General features: G+C 33.0%; 4 protein-coding genes across 4 annotated transcripts; 2 read left to right on the top strand and 2 right to left on the bottom strand.

Moving 5' to 3' along the window:
* Positions 1 to 74: 74 nt before the first annotated feature.
* Positions 75 to 15,636, top strand: LOC120636665 (U2 small nuclear ribonucleoprotein auxiliary factor 35 kDa subunit-related protein 1). The gene is given in 13 exon segments (XM_039908233.1): positions 75 to 211; positions 294 to 432; positions 1,540 to 1,717; positions 2,503 to 2,602; positions 3,229 to 3,325; positions 3,536 to 3,702; positions 7,742 to 7,780; positions 10,467 to 10,656; positions 11,151 to 11,414; positions 12,213 to 12,389; positions 14,775 to 14,940; positions 15,235 to 15,340; positions 15,422 to 15,636. Coding segments are annotated over 13 exon segments (1,944 nt in total). The 3' UTR covers positions 15,606 to 15,636.
* Positions 5,915 to 7,514, bottom strand: LOC120636655. The gene is made up of 4 exons (XM_039908220.1): positions 7,226 to 7,514; positions 6,846 to 7,043; positions 6,372 to 6,487; positions 5,915 to 6,175 (listed from the first exon to the last, which is right to left on the bottom strand). The coding sequence occupies exons 1-4, from the start codon at positions 7,422 to 7,424 to the stop codon at positions 6,020 to 6,022; spliced, it is 669 nt and encodes a 222-aa protein (XP_039764154.1). The 5' UTR covers positions 7,425 to 7,514; the 3' UTR covers positions 5,915 to 6,019.
* Positions 15,637 to 15,758: 122 nt separating the features above from the next.
* On the top strand, positions 15,759 to 18,587 carry LOC120636644 (transcription termination factor, mitochondrial). The gene is made up of 6 exons (XM_039908211.1): positions 15,759 to 16,605; positions 17,204 to 17,382; positions 17,583 to 17,679; positions 17,753 to 17,906; positions 17,991 to 18,141; positions 18,321 to 18,587. The coding sequence occupies exons 1-6, from the start codon at positions 16,401 to 16,403 to the stop codon at positions 18,543 to 18,545; spliced, it is 1,011 nt and encodes a 336-aa protein (XP_039764145.1). The 5' UTR covers positions 15,759 to 16,400; the 3' UTR covers positions 18,546 to 18,587.
* A 300-nt stretch (positions 18,588 to 18,887) lies between these two features.
* Positions 18,888 to 20,730, bottom strand: LOC120636067 (dnaJ homolog subfamily A member 2-like). The gene is made up of 2 exons (XM_039907348.1): positions 20,573 to 20,730; positions 18,888 to 20,447 (listed from the first exon to the last, which is right to left on the bottom strand). Exons 1-2 carry the CDS (start codon positions 20,639 to 20,641, stop codon positions 19,290 to 19,292), a joined length of 1,227 nt encoding a protein of 408 aa, XP_039763282.1. The 5' UTR covers positions 20,642 to 20,730; the 3' UTR covers positions 18,888 to 19,289.
* Positions 20,731 to 21,951: the final 1,221 nt, after the last annotated feature.

Raw genomic sequence — 21,951 nt, 5'->3', positions numbered from 1 at the left:
TAAAATAAATTTATAGAATATTCTGACTAGAGTAGAAAGTTTTTAAATAGAGAAAGTATCTTCTAATTCTAAATATGAGTAACCAATATATTTATAACATACCAAACTCAAATTTTAATAATTTGGGATACCTCAAAGTCGTTGCCAATATAAACGACAAACACGATCGTTCCACACCCTCTCTTTTCCATTGGAAAGTACTTAAATGTAGGTAAGTACGTCAGAGTATCGTATTGTCATAAATCCTTCAATTTACTGAGGTACTTATGTATTAGAATCTAAATATGTTTTAGAATGATCATATTTTCTGCCTCATCACTAATGGCGTGTCCAGATAAAAGTGACCTCAAGGAATTGCACATTATTTTTAATAAAATTGGGAATGATTATGATCGACTGACTTCTTTGTTCATTAAATTCTCTTTGAGTCAAGTAAGTTTAAATTTTTTATTTATATGTTGTGGGTTTTTATTTGATTTTTGATAGGTCCTACCCACATGCCTAATTTTAACAAAAATGTCAAATTAGAACTCAAATAATTGTTTATGTTGGAATTAAATTCCATAAATCTGCTTTTCATAACCTCCGATCAGAAACAAGCGATAATTGAAAACCTAAGCCAATATTTTTTGCTTTGATTTAAATTCAAATTCAAAATTGGTTTATTTCAAGTAGGCCTACTTTATAAGCACTTTTGAAACTTCAAGTATGTATGTTTGTAGTGACTCTAACACCGGTTCGGAAAGCAGATACTACCGAGAAGAGCCGGCAAGAAACTCAGTAGTTGCTCTTTTCCAACATCAACATTTACAATCATTTTTCAATCTTGCGGAAGATGAGAGCGAGGCTGGCTGGATTTCATCAAATGTAGGTTACTATTCATTTGATGAATTCCTTCGCTGTATTAGATCTGTTTATACACATTTTTTAAATGTATTGGTAGGTCAAGTGTTTATATTTGTTTTATCGCAATTAACTATATAAAATATACAAATTATCGCATAATTTGTATATTTAGAGCTCCAGGTTTCTAATATTATAGAAAGGCTTCGTCATTTAGATTTAAAATGAGTATATTATATCTGTGGCGCTTTTGTTTTATTCCACAACAAGTTAGCCCTTGACCGCAATCTCACCTACTCTTAAATGATAATGCAGGCTAAGATTTACAACTACTGCATTGTAATGGACACAATTTCCATTTCAATTTAGTAGGTATGATAATTATTTTATATTATACTAGCGTACCCAGCCCGCTTCGCCGGGCTAGATTTTGCTTTATTTTATTTAAACAATAAACTTACATCATTAATTTTTTAATTTAAGTCTCATAATATATTAAATCATTTATTTCTCTGCGTATTCATTCTCTTCTATTCTCTTCTCAGGTCAATCCGGAGATTCCCTAAAAGTTTCATTGAAATCGGTCCAGCCGATTCGGAGCCTATACGGATATACACACACACTTTCTTTTTTTTATATATAGATAGATAGAGATAGATTTTGGGTAATTGACTGACTGACTGCTCGATATTATAGGATGGTACTATCCGCGAAGTAACTTCAGAGATGTATCAAATGTGTTTCCATTACACTATGTCGGCTAAAATTGCACCCGTTTGGAATGTCTTTGGATATAATTACTACATAAACAATAGAGATTTTTTGACGGCAGTTGAACCTCAAGATGGTATTCAATGCAAGATTTTTATGAACAGTAAGTACCTCTTTAAAGCTAGCATAGAAAGGTGCGGGTCCGACGAGGTTACTTGTGTGACCTTTAATTTTATGTTAAAAAACTGCCTTTTATACTATTTATAAAAAAAACACTATGAGTAGGTAGGCAGTGTGTCTTTTTAGATATAAAGCCAGTTTGGTTCGACAATATGGGCAACACAAATAAATAAACTCTGTATTAGCAAGGCTATTTTATAGTAATAATTGTTGCAACAAGCTGATGTAAGCGGAATACCATCGCATAAAACCGGAGCCAAAAAAATAAGGTGTGTGTCTGTAAATACACCGGCAACCAAGCCCTTCAGTCCGAAACATTATATGGCACAAAAAGCTCTACTTATCACCAGTGGCGTGCATAGAGGGTATGCACAGGGTATGCAGAGGATATAAAATGACGAAAATCTCCAGTAAGAGTTAGAAAAACCTTAAGGATAGGCGTTCCTAAAAAGTTATGTCACTAAAAAAATTGTTTATTGTTGTTGAAAATAAATACATAACAGAGAACCGATGAACGCTGGAGTCTCAAGCTGCTGGAATCGGACCTGGAAAACGAGTTGTTGGTAAACGACATTAAGCGAATTTTCAGAGAGCTGCTGGCAGGTGGCACATGACCCTGAAATTTGAAAATCCGTGCAGAGACCTATATACAGCAGTGGAGGTCAATCTATTGAGGAATTTGCGGAATTCATTCGGAATTCCGCAAATTTAATGAATATGTTTTGAGTCTCAAAAAGTCTCAATGTACCTACCTACAATCTATTACAGAAAGCACAATAACATTACAACTGAAACCCGTCAAAATCCGCATGATAAAATGTCAAGGAGAAAAATTTGTAGAAGGTGAATATGTCAGAGTTCTTCCGAGGTAATGGATCGTTATTTATATCTAAGTCATACTTTTGTGCGCAACACAAAAACTTCATTAATTAATAAATAATACTTAGGTGTTACCTGTTGTGTTAACAGACTAAAAAATGCTGTTTGCATATTTTGCGGCGTTCATTTTATTTCCGTCATAGGTAGATACGGGTATCTACCTACCCGTGTTTTATCATGTTTTTGTTAGTATTGATTTTTACAAAGCTCTAGTGAATCTACTTATAATGTTAAAATTGGAATATGATGGCAACTTTAAAACAAAATTAAGGAATTTGTATCGTGCCAGTAGCATTTTCCACAAAAAAATCAATGCTTACAAATTTGACCTAAACCGAATGTTATCCACGTGTAGACAGATTAAAAAAACCCGTGCGTACCTATGCATCAGTCCATCTTTCGCATTCAAATAGAACTGAGTTAAATAGAGATATCAAATACCTACCACGCATAAACAATACCACATGAATGGATTATTCCTATCTCTTCCCTTAGGCGTACAGTCAACCCCCCCCCCCCCCCTTCCCCCCTCTTAGATAACAATAAGAAGTTTGATCCTTTTCCACGCTTACAATGAAGGTACTATTTTTTTAATGAAAACGTACTTATTTTAAGCCTCAACAAAGGTGTAATAGAAGAATATTGTGATGTTTTACCTAAATCTTCTAATTTCCAATGTTATAAGGATCTACGGCGTCATTGGAAAAATATTGTAAGTCTGCTATATTAACTTGGCTTGTAGAGAAAATACATGGTCGGATCACAAATACGGGAACCGACCGCGTTTTAATTTTAAGTTTTTTTTTATTAAAAAAGTGATATATTGATTTTATTATTATTGAGAAAAAAACGTCCCGTATTGATTTCTAGAAGTTATGGCATCCCTAAAAATTAGCTTATCAAATAATTATTATTCCTTTAGCATGGTTATAGACTACCGGAAAAGGAGCATCCTTGTTACTATACGGTTAGATTCTGGCGCGGTGATCCGTTGACATACCCTTCAATTTGCTTAACCAGGAACTTTCCCATCATAGCACCGTTACCAAAACCAACAGAAGTAAGTTACCTACTTAATTTCATCTTTAAGTTTTGAATAGAGAAAGAATAGCACGTTACTATATAAATTGCGTATAAATTGCACGAGATTAAAAAAATCCTGTGCAATTTATTCACACACGGCAGAAGAGATTTCTCTGAAATGTAGCCTACGAGAGATTGAAGTGAAAGTAGACTATCAGCTACAACTATTTTGCGGTTTTTTAATATTATTTTTATTTTTATTCCGCCAGTATTCACGATTTTCTCAACCTTAGTTTTTGGCATAATTTTAAAATTAATTTATCAAGGAGATGAAAATATTGACACAAATAAATATTCATCAACAATCAACACACTTATACTAAAATTTCTATCTAATACGCAGGCGCAAACACATGCATTAAACACTGGCAGTCCGAGAACTTCTAATGTGATCTATCTCATTCTCTCGCTGGATGTATGTGTTTGTCTCTGGACTTATTTTTTCGTTTCATCGAGTTTGAAATCACATCGATTCTAAAGAAGTTTCACTTTAACTAGTCTGGACGTAAATCTTCATATCATCCAGGGTATCTTTTATACTTATCCGTTCTGTCGAGTTTGTCTCTTAGGTGTGTACCATAGTATAGGTACGAACTTTTATTAGGTTCTCACCAAAGGATAGATTGATTCTATAATAAAATTAGTGCGGATAATATATAAAGTTAAAGCCAATAGTAGTACATCTGCGAAGTAGCTGGAATTTCACAGATTTAAACCACAATAATTATTCATATCACATTAAATAAACTTTGATAAAGCAGGTAAATTGAAACCTCTTAGAATTAGGCTATACATTGGTGAAAACTGAATTAAATTCTTTTCAGTAGTGCGCATGAAAAAAAAAGCGACGAGTTAAACTTTATTTTTTTTTTCTTTCAGCGGCTAATATTAATGAGGTTTATGAATTGTTTAAAAAGTAAAATGCCAAGTTTCCTTGGAGTTCCTCTGACAATTATTGAAGCAAATCATAACGAAAGTCATTCGCTACGTAATAACGTAAGTATATTTCGACGGCCGATTGGCTCAAAGGGCAGCGACCCTGCTTTGCACGCAGGCCGTGCGTTCGATTCCCACAACTGGAAAATGTCTGTATATTATTCATTAAAATATTCTTCAGTCATCTTAGTACCCATAACACAAGCTACGCTTACTTTGGGGCTTGATGGCGATGTGTGTATTGTTGTAGTATATTTATTTATTCATTATTTATATAACTTCAGAGGAAACTGAAATTTTTTATAACAATTTCATAATAAACGTTTTCGGGTTCCGTAACCCCAAAGAAACCCTATTACTAAGTATTCGTTTTCGTTCATCCTTTCATCCTGTCAGTGGGCTGCATCTCATGAATCTTAACAGGCAGAGAGTTGAGTCTTTTACAGCACATTTAGCGACAACTAATTAAAATAAAAAGGAAAAAAAAAAATTACGGAGTCCTCCATACAAGAAATTAGCAACGTGTTTTATTGTTTTTTGCTCTATAATTTTAATATCTGCATACTGTTTAGTTTTCCGCAATGTATCTGGGTAGGTACGGGACCCCTAGCAAGTTTAACTCTCACTCAATTGGTAACCTACACACCATCATAAATGCAAACAACGGATCGGTTTCGCTGGAAAGCTCGGAGCCCCACAAAGCGGCACAAGGACTGCCCCGCTGTCTTGAGCCGCTGCTAGTATGCAATGACTCATAGTTATGAATTATAATAACTTAAATTTTATTCCATTTTCCCCGTAGGTTTCTTCGTTTAATTTTAACTTATATCAGAAATTAGTCACTGCGTCGTCTTATAGACAAAAGTTGCGAGTGATCGATCTAAAGTGGCTTTCAAATTGCAATTAGATTTTTGGCAATGATCTCTGCGTATCCATCAATGTATTCATAAATAAGATGAAATTGAATTGTACCTATAGAATTCTGGCTACATATCCTTTTCAGATGGAACATAACGAAATGTCTGATACTCAAGCTGTGAGCCTTTGTACACCAACTCAGTGTCAACTCAGGGATATTTATTAAATTAAATTTCGTCTAGTAAAATAAAACTTGGTGAAAGTATTATCAATTATTAAAATGCCATTTATTTGTTAATTTAAATTTGTCATTATAATTTTTGTCAGAACTCATTATTATACTTTCAAAGTCTTCATGATCATAATCAATAATACATGTTAATATGTCGTATTTAAATTAAAATTAATTATTAAAATATTTGAATTTTTTTTATATAGTGGAATTTGTAAATTTCCTACTTAAACCACCTTTACATTAAATTGTAGCATCAAATGTAAAATGTAAAATCAAGTTGTCTGAAGAAGCTTATTAATATGGGCGTTGAGTGGTAGGAGAAAACGATAATCGTGTTGGGCTACGCGGTGAAGTTAATGATGGTTGACCAGCTGTTAGATCAAAGAAACGGGCCACCGAGGGAGACAAATTCCTATGGCCTTGATGTGGTACTTGTATGCTTCTGACATCCTGAAATAAAAATAGTTCTAAGTTTGTAAGATAGTATTATATCGTATCGATAATAATATAATATCGTATTTACTCTGAAACGTATTAAGTATCTACCTACTTCCACTAAACAAAGATGAGATATTAATCACGGGAAGTTATTTATAGATATAGATTTATATTAAGGATTATCTACAGTTGCAAAATAAAACCTCACCGTTCTTGTTACACGAGGTGATGTATTAGGCGTAATTTGAAGATTAGTTTGGATCACAGGAGCATTTAATAAGTATTTCAGTTTATATCCCCTTGCCAGGTCGTCAACGGTTTTACCTAAAACACATTATAACACTATATTAACCAAAGAACAGCAAATTGCGCACGATTTAGAAAGTATGTTCAATTTTATTTAGTGTGTTAATGGTATGTTGTTTAGATTTATTCATCATAACTGCGTAGCGTTAATGATAACTATAGCACAGCCCACAGGTAGACACTCTAGTAAACTTGTTCACCGACTTAAAGCGTAGGACAAAAACACAGCAATGCTGCTTGACGGCAGAAATATACGTGGCTGTAGTAGGTACTTCCACGGAAGAGCTGTGTCACAAAAAGCTCTGCTACTGCTAAGCTTGGAAGCAAAAACTCGTCTGTTATGAATCATGTTAAGAAAGAATACACAAATGATAACCTGTTAAGGTAGTTGGAATGTTAGCGTTACATCGTCCTGTTTGTAGAATTTTCTTCAGTGCTGCAACATTATTGAAAATAATTGCGACAGCTGCGCCATCAGCTAACTGAGATGAATCGCAGCACGATAGTAAAAATGTCCACTCGTCAGTCTCCCAGTGACACGCTGCAAAAACGGCAAGTTGCAACGTTGACGCACCTACAAGTAAAATATTTTAATAATAAATTAATAGGTACACTTTACATTTTAAATGCGGGGCGACTTCGCCTACGTTCATTTATTTCATTGTGCAGTCATGATTAACTGCTGTGGTAAAAGTAGTTATCACCTATCAATAAAAATGGAACCTTAGATACGAAATCAAGCAGCAGTTAACTTACCAGCTTCACTTAGTAGGTGTGGATTGGCTCCATATTGCATTAATAGTTGAACAATAGAGTGCAATCCGTGACGAGCTGCTAATCGAATAGGCCATCCACCTTCAAAATTAGGATTAAATCCACTTTTTAATAATTTGGTCAACTCTCTTTCATTTTTGTTTACAATGTTAACTTTGAAGATTTCCTTTTGTCTATCCATTAAATAAATTAATTAATATAAAAACAATCTTTAATCTAGCTTAGTTTTTACTCCAATACCACCTTGAACACTACATTACTTTACTATTCGAAAATTATGAACTACCCTCAACAAACTCTTTCATACAAATTTTGAAAAGTAACAATAATTTCTTAATGGCATGTTATTTAAAACTTTTACGAATTACAAAAATAATAAATTCTTAATAATTAATGCATTTATAGCAATTTGATGTGGAGGCAGCAGCACATTTGATCTTGATAAAAAAAAGCACAGAGTAAAAAGTGTCTCTAAAAGGCTAGAACTTAGCTGTCTAGTTAAAGTCCAGTTAGAAAAATATATACTCCTGACAATTGACAATTGACATGTAAATTTTTGAAATGCAAAAACTATGGAGGGTAGAGTTAAGGAGAGTCATCTTATATGGGAGAAAAGTTGAAAAAGTGTCCAGTGTATGCGCTAAATAACAGTTCAAAAATCCTCCACAATGGCGCTGGTGGATGCACAGGGTATGGTATGAATGTAGCAATCGTAGATGAATTGAAGTATGCCGAGTTAAAAAATTTAATGTCATTATCGACTAAAGTAGTTAATTATTGAGAATTTCAACAACTTACGTTGTACAAAATATTGTGGTAAATATAACCTTACTTCCTTGTATCTCCATACTTCCTTGTTTATTTTTCAAGCCTACTCTAACAATATTTATATTTGGCGTTTCTTTTAAGAGTTACCCTGATGCAAATGTGGCGCCATCCTAATTTAATACATTTTGACGACACTTTTTCATATACACAGATGACTCTCCTTACCTCTACCCTCCATAGCAAAAACAGAAAACCTCGCCATAAATCAAAAGAAGAAGAAAACCTCGCAAAACCCATGATATGGCTACTAACGTTTTCAGTTCATTTCATTTGATCTTAGTTTTAAAATTAAATTATTTTAAAAATAACAAGCGTACATTACTACGTAGTAACGGCATTATTCGTTGCTAAACGTCGTAGTCGATCGTTATTTTTTTTTAAATTGTGTTTTGTGTATGTTGTTATAAAAAAGTAAACAGCATAGTGTAGAACCCTATTAAATACCAGCAGTATATAATCGCGTAATCACTATTCTAGAGCTAATTTTTAATATATTTATAACCCAGAGTAAGGATTCTGTAAGAACATTGTGTACTAAATGTTAAATAATAATTGAACATTAATGACTATTTGGTGCATTATGGGAAAGTAATAAAACAATTATAGATCTTTGAATACTAATGTAAAAATAAAAAGCTCAATATTTATTTTTTTAATTAATTATTTAGGCATAAAGAATGGCGAAAGATTGTAAAACGAGAAAGAAGAAGGCGAATTAGAACTCAAAGGGCAAAAGAAAGAGGTGAATATGGTCAACTATTATTTGACTTTATTCTAATTATCTAAAAACTATCCCTTTTTTTTCGTCCTTGTTTGTTACGGTTTGACACAAACCCAGTGAAAACTTCTGCTTTTCATAGGAGAAGAAGTAGCCTATGTTACTCTTCTTCCTTTCAACTAACTATACCAAAAATAAAGTTGATTGGTTGCTTTGTTAGGGTGTGAAGGAAGGACAAACAAACAAACGCATTTATAATATGCTAGCTGTACCCTGCCACGCTTTGCTGTGGCACATTGTGATTGCATGGTTGAGAAATGAGAAACAAAACAAAGAATACATTTCATATAAGTTAAATTTTGCAATACTTGTGGATATACAATAGTTTTTTTTCCACTGTCTGTAGATATAAAGACTGGTTTGCCGACTCTGGAATACGCAACATACAGTTGTCCATGTGAAAAGCAATGCTCATCTAAATCTAAACCACACAGTTTTAAAGATTGACTTTGAGCTTTATTTATTTTGATTGCAAATGTCAATCAAATTGGAAATTGCAATCTCTTAAATTGCCTGTGTCTAGTTGCCAAATTTCCACCATCTTCAGTTGATTGTCTTCTATACCAAGGATATCCATCGTATTACTGTGAATGCTCAAGAATATTGCTTAGAGCAATTCCCATCTACTTCATCATCTGCATGGTGAATTTGGATTTAGTGTACCACATGTCCATGTATCATGTGTTTTAATAATAACTGCATGCAAAAATGCCTTATCAACGTCAGCCAGTGGAATCTTAGTAATATAAGTAAGGATAGTTAAAAAAATAAAAATCATAGATTATTAGGGCTTAAATAAGTGCCTAAGAATATGCTGTGTAATTTATCTTTTTATCTAAGGTAAAAATAAAGAAATAGAGAGATATACTTAGTGTCATATTATAAAGCATGAACATTGAATAGCCTATTAACTGCAAAGAATAGGTATAAAACTAGATACATTCTTAAACTCTTATGAAATTAAATATTAAAAAAATTAATAATTAAAACAGCAGTGATAGCAGAGTGGTTACGACTTTGGCTATACTTTTGAGAGCCAAGTTCAAATCCTACCACGCACCTCTAACTTTTTTAAGTTATGTGTATTTTAGGCCATTAAAATATCAGTGCTTTAACTGTAAAGGAAAACTTCCTGAGGAAACCTGCATGCTTGAGAGTTCTTCACGGGCACAGTGTATAGGACTATAGCCTAAAACCTTCTCTTTGTGGGAAGAAACCCATAATGGTTTGATATGATGATGAATAATTGTAAACACTAAAGATCTTACTACGCAAGAACAATGTAAATAATTGCTAAATTTTGGACTCTGATAGCATTCAAAGAAACAGCTTTTGCTGTGAGGCAAGACTGGGGATAAACATTATTATCACACAAAACAAGAAAACTTTAAGAAGACTAAGCCAAAAAATTAAAGGAAAAAGATAAAATATATTAGAAAGAGCATAAAGGAGACCGGCAAATTTTTTTTTTGCTATGTTTATACATATAGTTTATGTAGTTTAACATAATTGAGAAATATGTTTTTAGAATATAAACTTGACATATATTTGTACTTAAAAATAATTAAAAAAATATTTTCATGTTTCAGATTTTAATTTCTCCTATACTGATGAAGACCAAGATTTGCTTAAAGAACAAGAGGCTTTAGAGCTACATAGAATTGAAGAAATAGAAAAACAGAATAACATTGAGAATGAAAAATGGTTACAAGCAGAAGTAATAGCAATGGAGCAATGGAAGAAAATTCAAATTAAAAAAGAGATGTTAAGACAAAAGCATATTGAACAGCAGGCTAAACTTAAGCTTGTAAGTTTTCGACAGTTTATATTTATATTTATGGACTTGCTAGAGGAATAATAGGGAAATAAAGTAATTATGTAAGAGGTTGCCCTGTTTTGTTGGGAGTGAAGCAAAGATTAAGAATACGATTATTTTAAGTTTTGCTCTTTGATTTAAAATTATAAATAAATATCATTTTACTAAAATATTAAGTGGACAATTGTTGTTACGAATTTTCCTTAATAACTTTGCAACAAACAACCTTTGGACAAAAAAATGAGACAGACCATCTGTCACCAGGTTAGGCATTCAACTGCATGTCTTGCAAACATTTTTTTCACTTATTCTCCATGGTGTGCAATGAATAATTTTGCAAAATCTTCATTCAGAACAGTGGAATTTTTTTAAACTTAAAACTAATTGTTCCATTAACATTTCACCCTAAAGCAATTATTGTAGGCTGTTGCAGTTGCATGCAGTAAATAAAACAAGAAAAATAAACTAAGTTTCATATATTACAGGAATGGGAAATTGAAAAACAAAGACGAGAAAAAGAAAAGGAACGATTAATGAAGATTGAAGAGGAAAATAGAAAAAGACAGGAAATATTTATGAGCAATTTGGAAAAATTCTTAAATGGTGATTTAACACAGCTTCCTGAAGAATTGACCGTTTTGTATGAAACAAGGCCTGACTGTGATGAATGCCCATTTTTTGTCAAAACTGCTTGTTGCCGTTTTGGGGATGAGTGCTCTCGGAACCATAAGTACCCAGGCATAAGTAAAGTAAGTATTACTAAAATAATTTTCGCCTTGTTTTACTTGCCACCTAAGCTGTAGTTGCACTAAGTTGCAGTTTTAATATACAATATTTATTTTCATTTCTTGTTTTATTTTATTGATTAAATAAATATGCATTTATTTAATTTATTATCTTTTAAATTAAAAAATTGCTATAATTTTTATTTACTACTTTCTTATGTAATTTCTATAAAGGTATGATATCTTTAAGGTATGGTCTGTTAAAAATAAAAGTGATTAAGCAAACAACTCATTACCTATTAAACTGGGTTCAATGCTGCATTTGGACCATTATAATACCTACCAAAATTTAGATTTATTAAACATGTTATCCAAAGCGAAAAGTGAAATTGTATCAGAGTTTAATGTATGCACTATTATAACACTGTGAACATTATTCACGGTTAGACAGGAAAAAAATTCTTTCATGCATGAGTTTTATATATTTTTTGCAAATAACTCATCATCATCATATATCCATACCATATCAACCCATTACCGGTCTACTACAGGGCATGGATCTCATCCCACAATGAGTAGGGTTGAGGCTGTCGTCCTCGACGCTGGCCCAGTGCGGATTTGTTGACTTCAAATACCTTTGAGAACACTATGAAGAACTTTCATGCACGCAGGTTTCCTCAAGATGTTTTCCATCACCGTCGAAGCAAGTGATATTTTGATTTTCTTAAAACGCGCATAACTCATAAAAGTTAGAGGTGCAAACTTTGACTCAGCCCCCAAAAATACTTACAACTATCACAAATGCTATTTAATATTTTCTAGGTTCTCCTTGCTGAAAATATGTTTGGCCATTTTGGTTTAGAAAATGCCAATTCTAATGAATATGATACAGATATCATGTTGGAATATGAGGACAGTGATACATATAAGGACTTCAAGAATTTTTTTGATGACATACTACCAGAGTTTCAGAAATTTGGTAAAGTTGTGCAGTTGAAGGTGAGTCAAAGCTAGAAGCTAATTTGAATGTTGCTGGTAAAGTATCCTTTGCAAAATTATGTTATTGTCTTCATCTTCTTAATCATCGTCATTATCAACATTATAGTTAGAATCCAAAAACAGGTACAAGTCTCTTCAAAAGGAGAGAGATTAGATATTTGACCCAACACAATACACTAGTATAAACCAGAGTTGATAAACTGATTCATTCAAATAATCTTCACTGCCATAACTTGGCCAAACTACCCTATTATGTAATGTATAATAAAAGTAGGGTAGTCCTAGTAGGGTATTAGACTGTATTAAAAATATCGCTTTTAAATAATTTTATAATTTTTAGTGTTTTTACTTAAATTTTAAATAAGTACAAGTTTCTCAAAACTAGGGAGTATAGTATAATGCCAACAAAAAACATTCTGTTAAAAAACTAGCCAAAACTCAGTGGAGCTGCTTGGTTTATCTCTAAAAAGTAATGAAATCGAGACAAAGTCGTGCCAAGTTTCCTTACTGCGATTCTTTATTATTAATTATAGACAATAGTAGATAGATAATTTTGTGCGACTTGGATGTTTATACGTTAGTGGGTAAAAGTCAATTTTGTTTACATATAATGTTATATCTGTTGTAACTACCTACGTTTGTTAAGCGAGCCCATACTGGTATTGGTAATTGGACGCTAGTGTCCCTTTTTAGGCTATTGTTGATTGTGCAACATATGCATTCAGCATTGACAATGATGACTTCTGCACTCTTCTTTTTAGAGCGTCAGATCGACCACCGATCTTACATTTTCGCTTAACTTCGTAACTAAATGAGCTACATACTTGATATTTTGGATTATAAGTATGTGATTACAGCTTACTGGATGACGAAAATTTCTGCGTTCTGGTCTTATCCAAATGTTCTCAAATAGGGGCTTGAAAATGCGGCGAAATCGTTCCAGTAAAGGATGGTACGGCAGTGTTTGCTTCGCGCTCGACTTAGCTGGAGCACTGCCGTGCCCCCTGATTGTTCTATCTTTTCATAGTATAAAACAAAAGTTCAATTAGAGAATTTTAGTTTCATAACAGCAAGTTAACACGTATAAGTTTTTATAAATTTTTGGCATTCTTTTTTTTTTTATTTTTTTTATTTATCTTAATATATATAAATCTCCTGTCACGATGTTTGTCCGCGATGGACTCCTAAACTACTTAACCGATTTTAAATTAAATTGGCACACCGTGATCAGTCTGGGCCAACTTAAGAGATAGGATAGCTTAGATCTTTAATTATAATCGCAATTTTATTTTATTGCAAATTATTTGTCTATAATTAATTGACAGTCACATGTTACATATATATAAATACTACTATACTCATTTAAGGCTTAGTGATACTGAATACTTTAAAAACAAAATCAAACGCAGACGAAGTCGCGGGCAACAGCTAGTAGTTATATAAAAAAGATATATTTTTAGCTTTAAAATAGAATTTTGGTTTATTTGAGATGAAAAAAGAGGCATTCAAATACCCTAGTAAAGAATGTCCTACCATATAGTTTTTTTACCTTTGTTGGAAAAGGAATTTTCTATTTTATTTTATAATCCTTTCTATCCTTATTGATCACCCTAATTCCTTGTTGATTATTTTCAACGATTCTTTATCTTTTATCCGGGCAAAAAGTGCCTATTCATTGTTATACTTATATAATTTCAACTGTCTTAACTCAGAAAAAAACATCATAATAAATATGCAGAGTAATAGTACATTATCAAATGTACATTCAATTATTATAAATACTTTGAAGAGTTTAACGGATCAATTATTCTGGCAAGGTTTGTAATTCCAATCTGTATTTATGTATCCTAAGTATTTAGAGCTTGGGTAGTTTTCCTTTTATAGTTTATACATTCCTTTTTCATCAGCAATAACTAGGCCTTACACATAAACGAACCTTAACATATTATATAAAAATTGCTAAGTTTATCTACTAAAAATAAAATATGGTTTCTTGTAAAAATTAATATTACAATCACCTTAAAATTTTAAATTAATAAAATATCTTATTTTGGCTTATTTAATATTTCAATTGATTTTTTTATTTTTTCCTAGATCGACTTTATTTTTATAGTATATAGTATCTACTTATACCGAAACATTTACTCGGCGCACGCGGATAACGCACCACGTTTATTTCGACTAGCGTTACAAATACTGTTATTTCAGGCTGAAATCTTATAATTACTATAATAAAATAAAGCCTATGTTACCTCTGGATAAAATAGCTTTCTATTTTATCAAGAGGTAATAGTTTCAAAGTTTATCGATTACGAATTCACAAACAAACAAATCTTTCCTCTTTATAATGTTAAGCATAGATGTTCATTTTCTTTTAATTTATAGGTATGCAATAATTTTGAGAAGCATCTTCGCGGTAACACATATGTAGAATATGCAGATATTCACAGTGCTGTGTTGGCTTATCGAGCTCTGCACGCAAGGTGGTATGCAAGCAAGCAGCTAACAGTGCGATTCTGTCAGATCTCATCATGGAATAATGCTATCTGTGGTATACTTCTCAAGATTTACATGCTATTTAAGGTCTGAGTGCCAAGTGCGAGTATTTCTACCAAGCAACGTTTACTTATTTGATCTTATGTGATCGAGATAACTACGATACGGATAACGGAGCGACAATACGGATTCCAAGTATTGTAACTAGATGGCGCTTCTTCCATAACAGAAAATTTCACACTTGGCACTGATCAAACTGAGGTGAATTCCGTGAAGGACGCGATTGAGAGCAATTCGATCGCTCGTTTATCTGAATTTTTAATGCAAATAAGTTTTTATTTTATGGCAGGACTGCAAACCCGTAGACGCTGTCCAAAAGGGCGGACTTGCAATTTTCTACATGTGTTTAGAAATCCTATGAAGCCATCATATGATGAAAATCGACATTCTGAGAGGTAGAAATTAATTAACTCTTATTAACTTTCCAAATGTTTCTCTTATCTTTTTGTACTTGTAAAATATACCTGTTTTTTTAGACAAGAGCGATCATCGCGATCCTGGCGATGGTCCGAATCACCAGAAAGAAAACCAATAGTTTCGCCAAGACGGTCTTCTCCAAAACGCACAGACAAAAACGATGAGCGTTACTACAGGCATCGAGACAGAAGTCGTCATGAAAGTCGTTCTTATCGTTCATCGCATCGAAAAAAAAATTCTTGAAATAAAATATAAAAATACTATTTAAATTTTACGTTTAGTAAAATTATTTATAAAGCATAAGATAAGTATTTTCTTTCATGGTAGTAATTTATTTGACACATAAGCATTGCCCACTTCCTGTGGTCTATAAAAAGAGCAACACTGTGCAGAGAATCCGAGTAGTTTTTTCCACCGGCAATCGAACACACCATTAATGCTTGACGGCAGAAATAATAATGGCAGTAGTACTACCCCGGGCGTGCTATCACAATAAAATCTAATACTACTTAAGTATTGTAGTTGCCACGTAAATAGAGCGCTAACAGTCATACCCAATGATTTATGGAAGTGTAGTCTTGCTTTCCTGCTGGAACTCCAATGGGAATTAAATAATAAAGGTCAGTAATCAGTATTATAATATGACCTTACATTGGCAAATTGCTGTAAGCGCGTCACACTCAGCTTTATTGAGGAAAAAACTAGTCAAAGTACTGTATCAGTTCAACCAATTGTTGATGTTTTAGAAATGGTATGAACTCCACGAGTACTGATATATTGCAACTATCAATTTTGAATAAATGTCATGGCGGAAAAATCTACAAGGCAGAGCCGTTTAGCCATTTAAAAAAAAAAACAGTAAATGTCACTGTCAACTTGACATAATCATAAAGTTAGGTCCGAAGATTTTATATATTTACCTAATGTTTTCAGTTTTTCACTTTTACTTCAGATTCTGCCGTTCAGCGTTATTCAAAATATTATAATTTATTAATTATAATAGGGATAACAATCAGTTGCATTGCTTGGCATGTAAATATGGCCATCCGAAACCTAGTATCAGTGTTGTTCTCAAAGACTCCATACATTGTGAACCCAAGAATATACTTTCATTCGTATGATCTATCGTGTAAATTAACAAGAGAGGCTCGATTATCTAATTTAAATGTGATATATAGCAATATGTTTGCTATAACGATCAGAGAACTATCTAAATATGAATCAGAAACTAAAAAAACAAAAGGTTACCTTCGTTTTCACAATATCATCCTTCCCCTCCTAAATTCCCACTGCCGAGCTCAGGCCTACCTACCTAGTTCCGAGTGAAGACTTTCCTAGGAGTGAGAGTTTTAGAAATGATAGCCACCATGCTGCTCCAATGCGCCTTGGCGGACTTTATTAATAATGATCACATGTTAGGACCAACGATTTAGCGTGCTCTCCAGCACGGTTTGAACATCATTAATTTCAAAACTCGAGGCTGCACGGAGAATTTCTTAACAGAAAAACCCAATGCTTATAAACTTTTGACCCAACCTGGGAATCACACCTGAGAACTTACGTGGCGAACATGCTAGCTATTAAACAGAATATGCTATATTGTTAAAATTATTATTATAACTATTTATTTGTACAGCATGTCAAGAATACATGAGCAACAAAAAAATTAAGGAAGAAGTAGAGTAAAAATATACATTAGTTCATCACAAATAAATAGTTAAATATTAATTCACATAATTTTATTTTTCAGTAAATGATGAAGGAAGAAGTAGAGTAAAAATATGCATTAGTTCATCACAAATAAATAGTTAGATATTAATTCACATAATTTTATTTTTTAGTAAATGATGCTACAAAACTCAATTTAGTTAAGGATCTTAATTTTAAAACAGATAATGATGCCCTACCTTTTTATAAATTACCTGTAAAGACATTACTTCACATTTACAAGACTACAAAGAAAGATGAAGAAAATGGTTATTGCAAAAACAGATTGTACTACATTGCGGATCGAATCAAAGTATGATAGTCTATTTATAAATTCTATGGTATTACAATATCATCCAATAAATTTTCCACTGTTAGGCAAAATTAAAAAGAATAACAAAAAAAATATTGCCATATAATTTGATTGGACTAAAATTTTCTTGAATGTTTTACCTGGTAGTTGGTAAGCAGGATAAAATATATAAATATTTAATCTTTAACAATATTTTTCAGTGTCCTCCCTCTGTTCTAAGTCAATGTATTGCTAGAAGAACCTTTATATACAACTTACCATTCAATTGGCTTGAAAGTTCCTTGAACGTTTTGCTAGGTAAGGAGGATGTTTTTGCAAACAAGAAATAATTTGCAATTTGAATTTTGTTTTCAGTTGTATTAAATTTTAGATATGGGCGTGGCAGGAGACCGCATACTGAGAGATTTATGGGTACTGAAATATCACCACAAAACTATATATGAGAGACTACAGAAAGTTAAAAACACAGGAATTGATACCCTAAATCCTTGGATGGTTAGGTGTTCTGAAGATATTCTGAATAGGTAAGAGCATTTAGAACCTGAAAACCTGAGTTCCCCATTAAATAGGTTACCTAACACAATGTATACATTTAAACAAAATTTCAGGTCCATTCAAATATTCCAGGAAACAAAGTCTATCCTAGGAGATAACAAGTCTACGAAGATGTACCTTGCTAATCGATTGAACATCTCTCCAGAGATCATTGAGGATATGTATAGAAAAGTCCCAGCTTTGAAAACTACCAGAGCTGTTAAGGTATGCAACATGCATTTTTGAGATTGCCAATATTCTTGAGTATCTTTAAAAAGAAGTGTTTATAGGCATTCTTCTAGGCAAGAGCACACATTTGATATATATCTTAGCAACATCAATTAAAGTTTATTTAAAATTTAATTTTTATTAAATTGATTAGTGAAAATATTAATTTGTTACAGGTAAAAAACTTTTTAGACTTTCTGTTAGAACAGGGCTTTAGTCTTGAAGATATTACAAGTAAAGCCAGAATTCTCACAGCGTCTCAAAACACAGTAAAGCAGAGACTTGAAAAGTTAAGAGATTTAGGTTTGCATACAATTAATTTGAATGTTTTGTGCAGAAGTAGAAAAGATTTTAAAAAATATTGTGAATCAATAGAAACTATTACTAAAGAGCAATCGTAAATTATTTGTTTTACACAATACAATGTTATTAAATACAATCAATTCCAGTTTTTTCTTTTCCTATATTTTCCTGCTTTCAGAGTCCAAGGCTGTGGTCAATTCCCAAAACTGGGAAACGTTTGTGTTATGAAAATCAATGTTTTGCAGTTTCTGAATATTTATGCATAATATATTCATCAGCTATCTTAAATACCCATATAACAAGCTATGCTTACTTTGGGGCTAGATGGCTATGTTTGTATCATAGTATATTCATTTATTTATATTTCTAGAAATATATGGTCATTATCTAAGGAGGATGTTTAAATTAAGGAACTAAATTATAAATAAAATATCTTGTGATGCAAATAAAACAAAATTTATTTTTAATTTAAATATAATCATAAACCAATGCAGTTACATGCACCTGTGGTAGTGGAATGAATTACATGAATGAAAAACCTTTACTAATATTTTTACTGAATCCTCAACATTACATAAAAAAAATATATATATTGTTCAATATAAAATTTTCACATATAAGGCGCGATTTGTAGTAGTGATGTGACTACATAAAACTATATCTGTTCTTGACATATTGAGTTGCTACTTACCAGATATTAATTTGATTTAAAACAATTCTAGTCTATTCTGAAAATTGAGTCATATTTTTGTGAATATTAACTACCTAGAACTCATAATAAAATTATATAATGTGAGGTCTGAGTATGAATCCCAAAATGAGGATTTGATATATTTATTGGGCTACTGGTGAGCACATTGTACTCCTGGGCCTGCATGCATATGCTCATCATCATCACTGGCGTATGCTTCTTCCCTACCTCGGCCTCTCTCACTGGCTGTGTATTCCATCATGTTGACTTCTTCCACATCGTCACCAATTGGCATAACAAACACTGGTCTAGGTGGTAATATACTTTCAATATTCTTTAACTGTTCTTCATTTGCAAAGTGGTTTTCAGGGAAAGTTACTTCAAATCTAATGTAGAGATTTCCTTTTTCAAAAGGATTCTTATGTTGAGGCATGCCTTCGCCTTGTATGCCCTTAAGGTCTCCTGGTTTGATCACCTCTCCAGGAGAATGTCTGATAAGTAGATCCCGTCCATCCAAATGTTTCACAACAAACTCAAAGCCACACAGAGCCTCAGTCAAGGTAATCTCTCGTTCCATCAACAGGTCATCACCAGTCCTTTTGAACAATTCATGTGGTTTTTGTTGTAATACTATAATTACATCACCAGGATCGGTGTCAGGCAGCTGGTGTCCCTCTCCTGCAAAGAATATTTTTTGATTTTCACGCATACCTTTTTCAACATGCACCTCTAATATCTTTGTTTCATTTATAACTTTCTTCCCCTTGCATTTAGGACATTTATCTTTTTCATTAAAATATCCACCTTGTTCTTGACAAGTAGAGCAATCAGACTTAATCTGAAATTGTTGAGTCCTGTTGACACCCTTTGGCTCAAATGACACTTTAAAACCTTGACCATGACAGTCCCTGCAGGTCACAAAAGCACCTGGTTTTCCACCAACACCTTTGCACAGGCCACAGATCACATTTTTACTTAACTGTAGCTTCGCAGTTTTCCCGACATACATATCTTCTAAAGTCACATTCATGGGATGAAGCAAATGCCCGCCGCACGGACGTCCCCTTCCTCTGCCACCACCACCAAACCCCATGCCAAAAGAGTCAGTAAAGAATTGTCTAAAAAGGTCATCATTAGGAAACCCTGCTCCTTGGCCGCCTTCTTGCAACCCCTTCAGTCCAAACTTATCGTAGGTTTGTCGTTTTTTTGGATCCGATAAGACTTCGTATGCATAGCTTATTTCTTTAAACCTATCACCAGCTGCTGGGTTTTTATCAGGATGGAATTCTTTAGCCAACTTGTGGTAACTCTGAAATGAAGTGAAAACTTGAAAAGTTGCATTGATTATATGAGTCGATACAACCATGCTTGACAAAGGAGTAGGAACTAGCATCGAAAACCTTCGTGTAAAGCATTTTGATATATGTAACTTACCCTTTTGATTTCGGCATCACTTGCATTTGGCCAAACACCTAATATTTCATATAATTTATTATCAGCCATTTTACGTTAGGGCAATGAAATGAGGGAGCAACTTTAGTCGCAGCTGATGGCTGATGCAAAACGAAAAGAGCGAATTAGTGTGTCACAGATGATGGTAAAAACGTAGACAATATACTCAACTCAAGCAGAATTTATATTTGGCTATCGGTGGGCCCGTGTTACTTAACATGACGCGTGAACTAATTGGCAGTACTGGAAGTTCCGTGTTGCATGTTTCAATATTAATTGAGCGTGCTAAATTTATGAACCTAAGAACAATGAATACTATGAACTACAAATTATAGTATGAATATTTTTTTTATGAAAAATAATATGTAGCGTTTCGATAAAAGTAGACTTCGTTATTTTAGCTAAGTAACTGCAAACTACCACAGGTCACGACCTAATGCCATCACTTTCAGCTCCGCTAGAAAACAAACATTCATAAGTAGTGTTTATTTTAGTAATATCAGGTTATCCAAAAGTATATTTCAGTATCCCATAGCGGCTTGGAAAAATTCACAGTAAATGTTAGTTAGTTATTCACAGTAATAGTTACGAACAGATAGTCCTATATCGGAGCTTGAACGTATGTTCATAAAGATAAGGTGGATTATCAAAGATTATCAAAGACTATCTCAAGACTATCATCTTTCTTTCCTACTTAACTTAACCACGTCGACTGTATTTAATTTCAATTGGTGGCCCTATGGTGTTTTCTTAAGTTTGCCTATTTAAGGAGCTTGATAACTAGGCATCGAAGCCTCAAAGAAAAATTACTTCGCCCGTGCCTGAAGAGCATGTTTAAACCGTCGATCCCGATTACTATCACTAACGTTATAATAATCGGAATAGCCCACCAATGGCGATAGGTGTAAATTGATCTATAGGTGAGGAGGCCTGTGTCCATCTGGCAATATAAGGCTGATATGTTAGTGATAATAACCGAGACCGATGGCATATCGTTGTTTCCAACTTCCGAAAACCCTATTAAAACTTGTGAATCGAATCCAGAACCTCCGTGATCTGTAGTTGAACGCTACGCCACGCGACCACTGATTGTGCACAATATTGTGTTATGATTTTTGATTTAAATTTGACTTAAAAAAATGCAAAACTAAAGTTAGGCATAAGCTAAAAAAGTAATAATATTGAATAAAATAACTCGTTTACGTGTACTTATATACGCAAGAAACGTTCTTATTTTGTGTTCTTCATATACCCTTCATATCATTCTAATATGTGTTACTATTTCTTTAAATAAATAAAGTGAGTTTTTAAAACTTTACACGCACAGATTAATGTAACAGTCAGACAGGCTGTTGGCGTGG

Source organism: Pararge aegeria, chromosome 3, assembly GCF_905163445.1.
Source record: "Pararge aegeria chromosome 3, ilParAegt1.1, whole genome shotgun sequence".
Classification (NCBI taxonomy): domain Eukaryota; kingdom Metazoa; phylum Arthropoda; class Insecta; order Lepidoptera; family Nymphalidae; genus Pararge; species Pararge aegeria.
Note: the sequence above shows the minus strand (reverse complement) of the source record. Positions and strands in the feature narration are given on the sequence as shown.

Excerpts from the sequence above, each read along its gene's own strand:
- LOC120636655 (XM_039908220.1), bottom strand. The coding sequence starts at position 7,424 with ATGGATAGACAAAAGGAAATCTTCAAAGTTAACATTGTAAACAAAAAT. Across the intron at positions 6,488-6,845 it reads CATTCCAACTACCTTAACAG|GTAAAACCGTTGACGACCTG; the intron begins GTTATCATTTGT and ends AATGTGTTTTAG. Across the intron at positions 6,176-6,371 it reads CACCTCGTGTAACAAGAACG|GATGTCAGAAGCATACAAGT; the intron begins GTGAGGTTTTAT and ends TTTTTATTTCAG.
- LOC120636644 (XM_039908211.1), top strand. The coding sequence starts at position 16,401 with ATGGCCATCCGAAACCTAGTATCAGTGTTGTTCTCAAAGACTCCATAC. Across the intron at positions 17,907-17,990 it reads TCTGAAGATATTCTGAATAG|GTCCATTCAAATATTCCAGG; the intron begins GTAAGAGCATTT and ends ACAAAATTTCAG. Across the intron at positions 18,142-18,320 it reads AAACTACCAGAGCTGTTAAG|GTAAAAAACTTTTTAGACTT; the intron begins GTATGCAACATG and ends AATTTGTTACAG.
- LOC120636067 (XM_039907348.1), bottom strand. The coding sequence starts at position 20,641 with ATGGCTGATAATAAATTATATGAAATATTAGGTGTTTGGCCAAATGCA. Across the intron at positions 20,448-20,572 it reads GTGATGCCGAAATCAAAAGG|AGTTACCACAAGTTGGCTAA; the intron begins GTAAGTTACATA and ends ACTTCATTTCAG.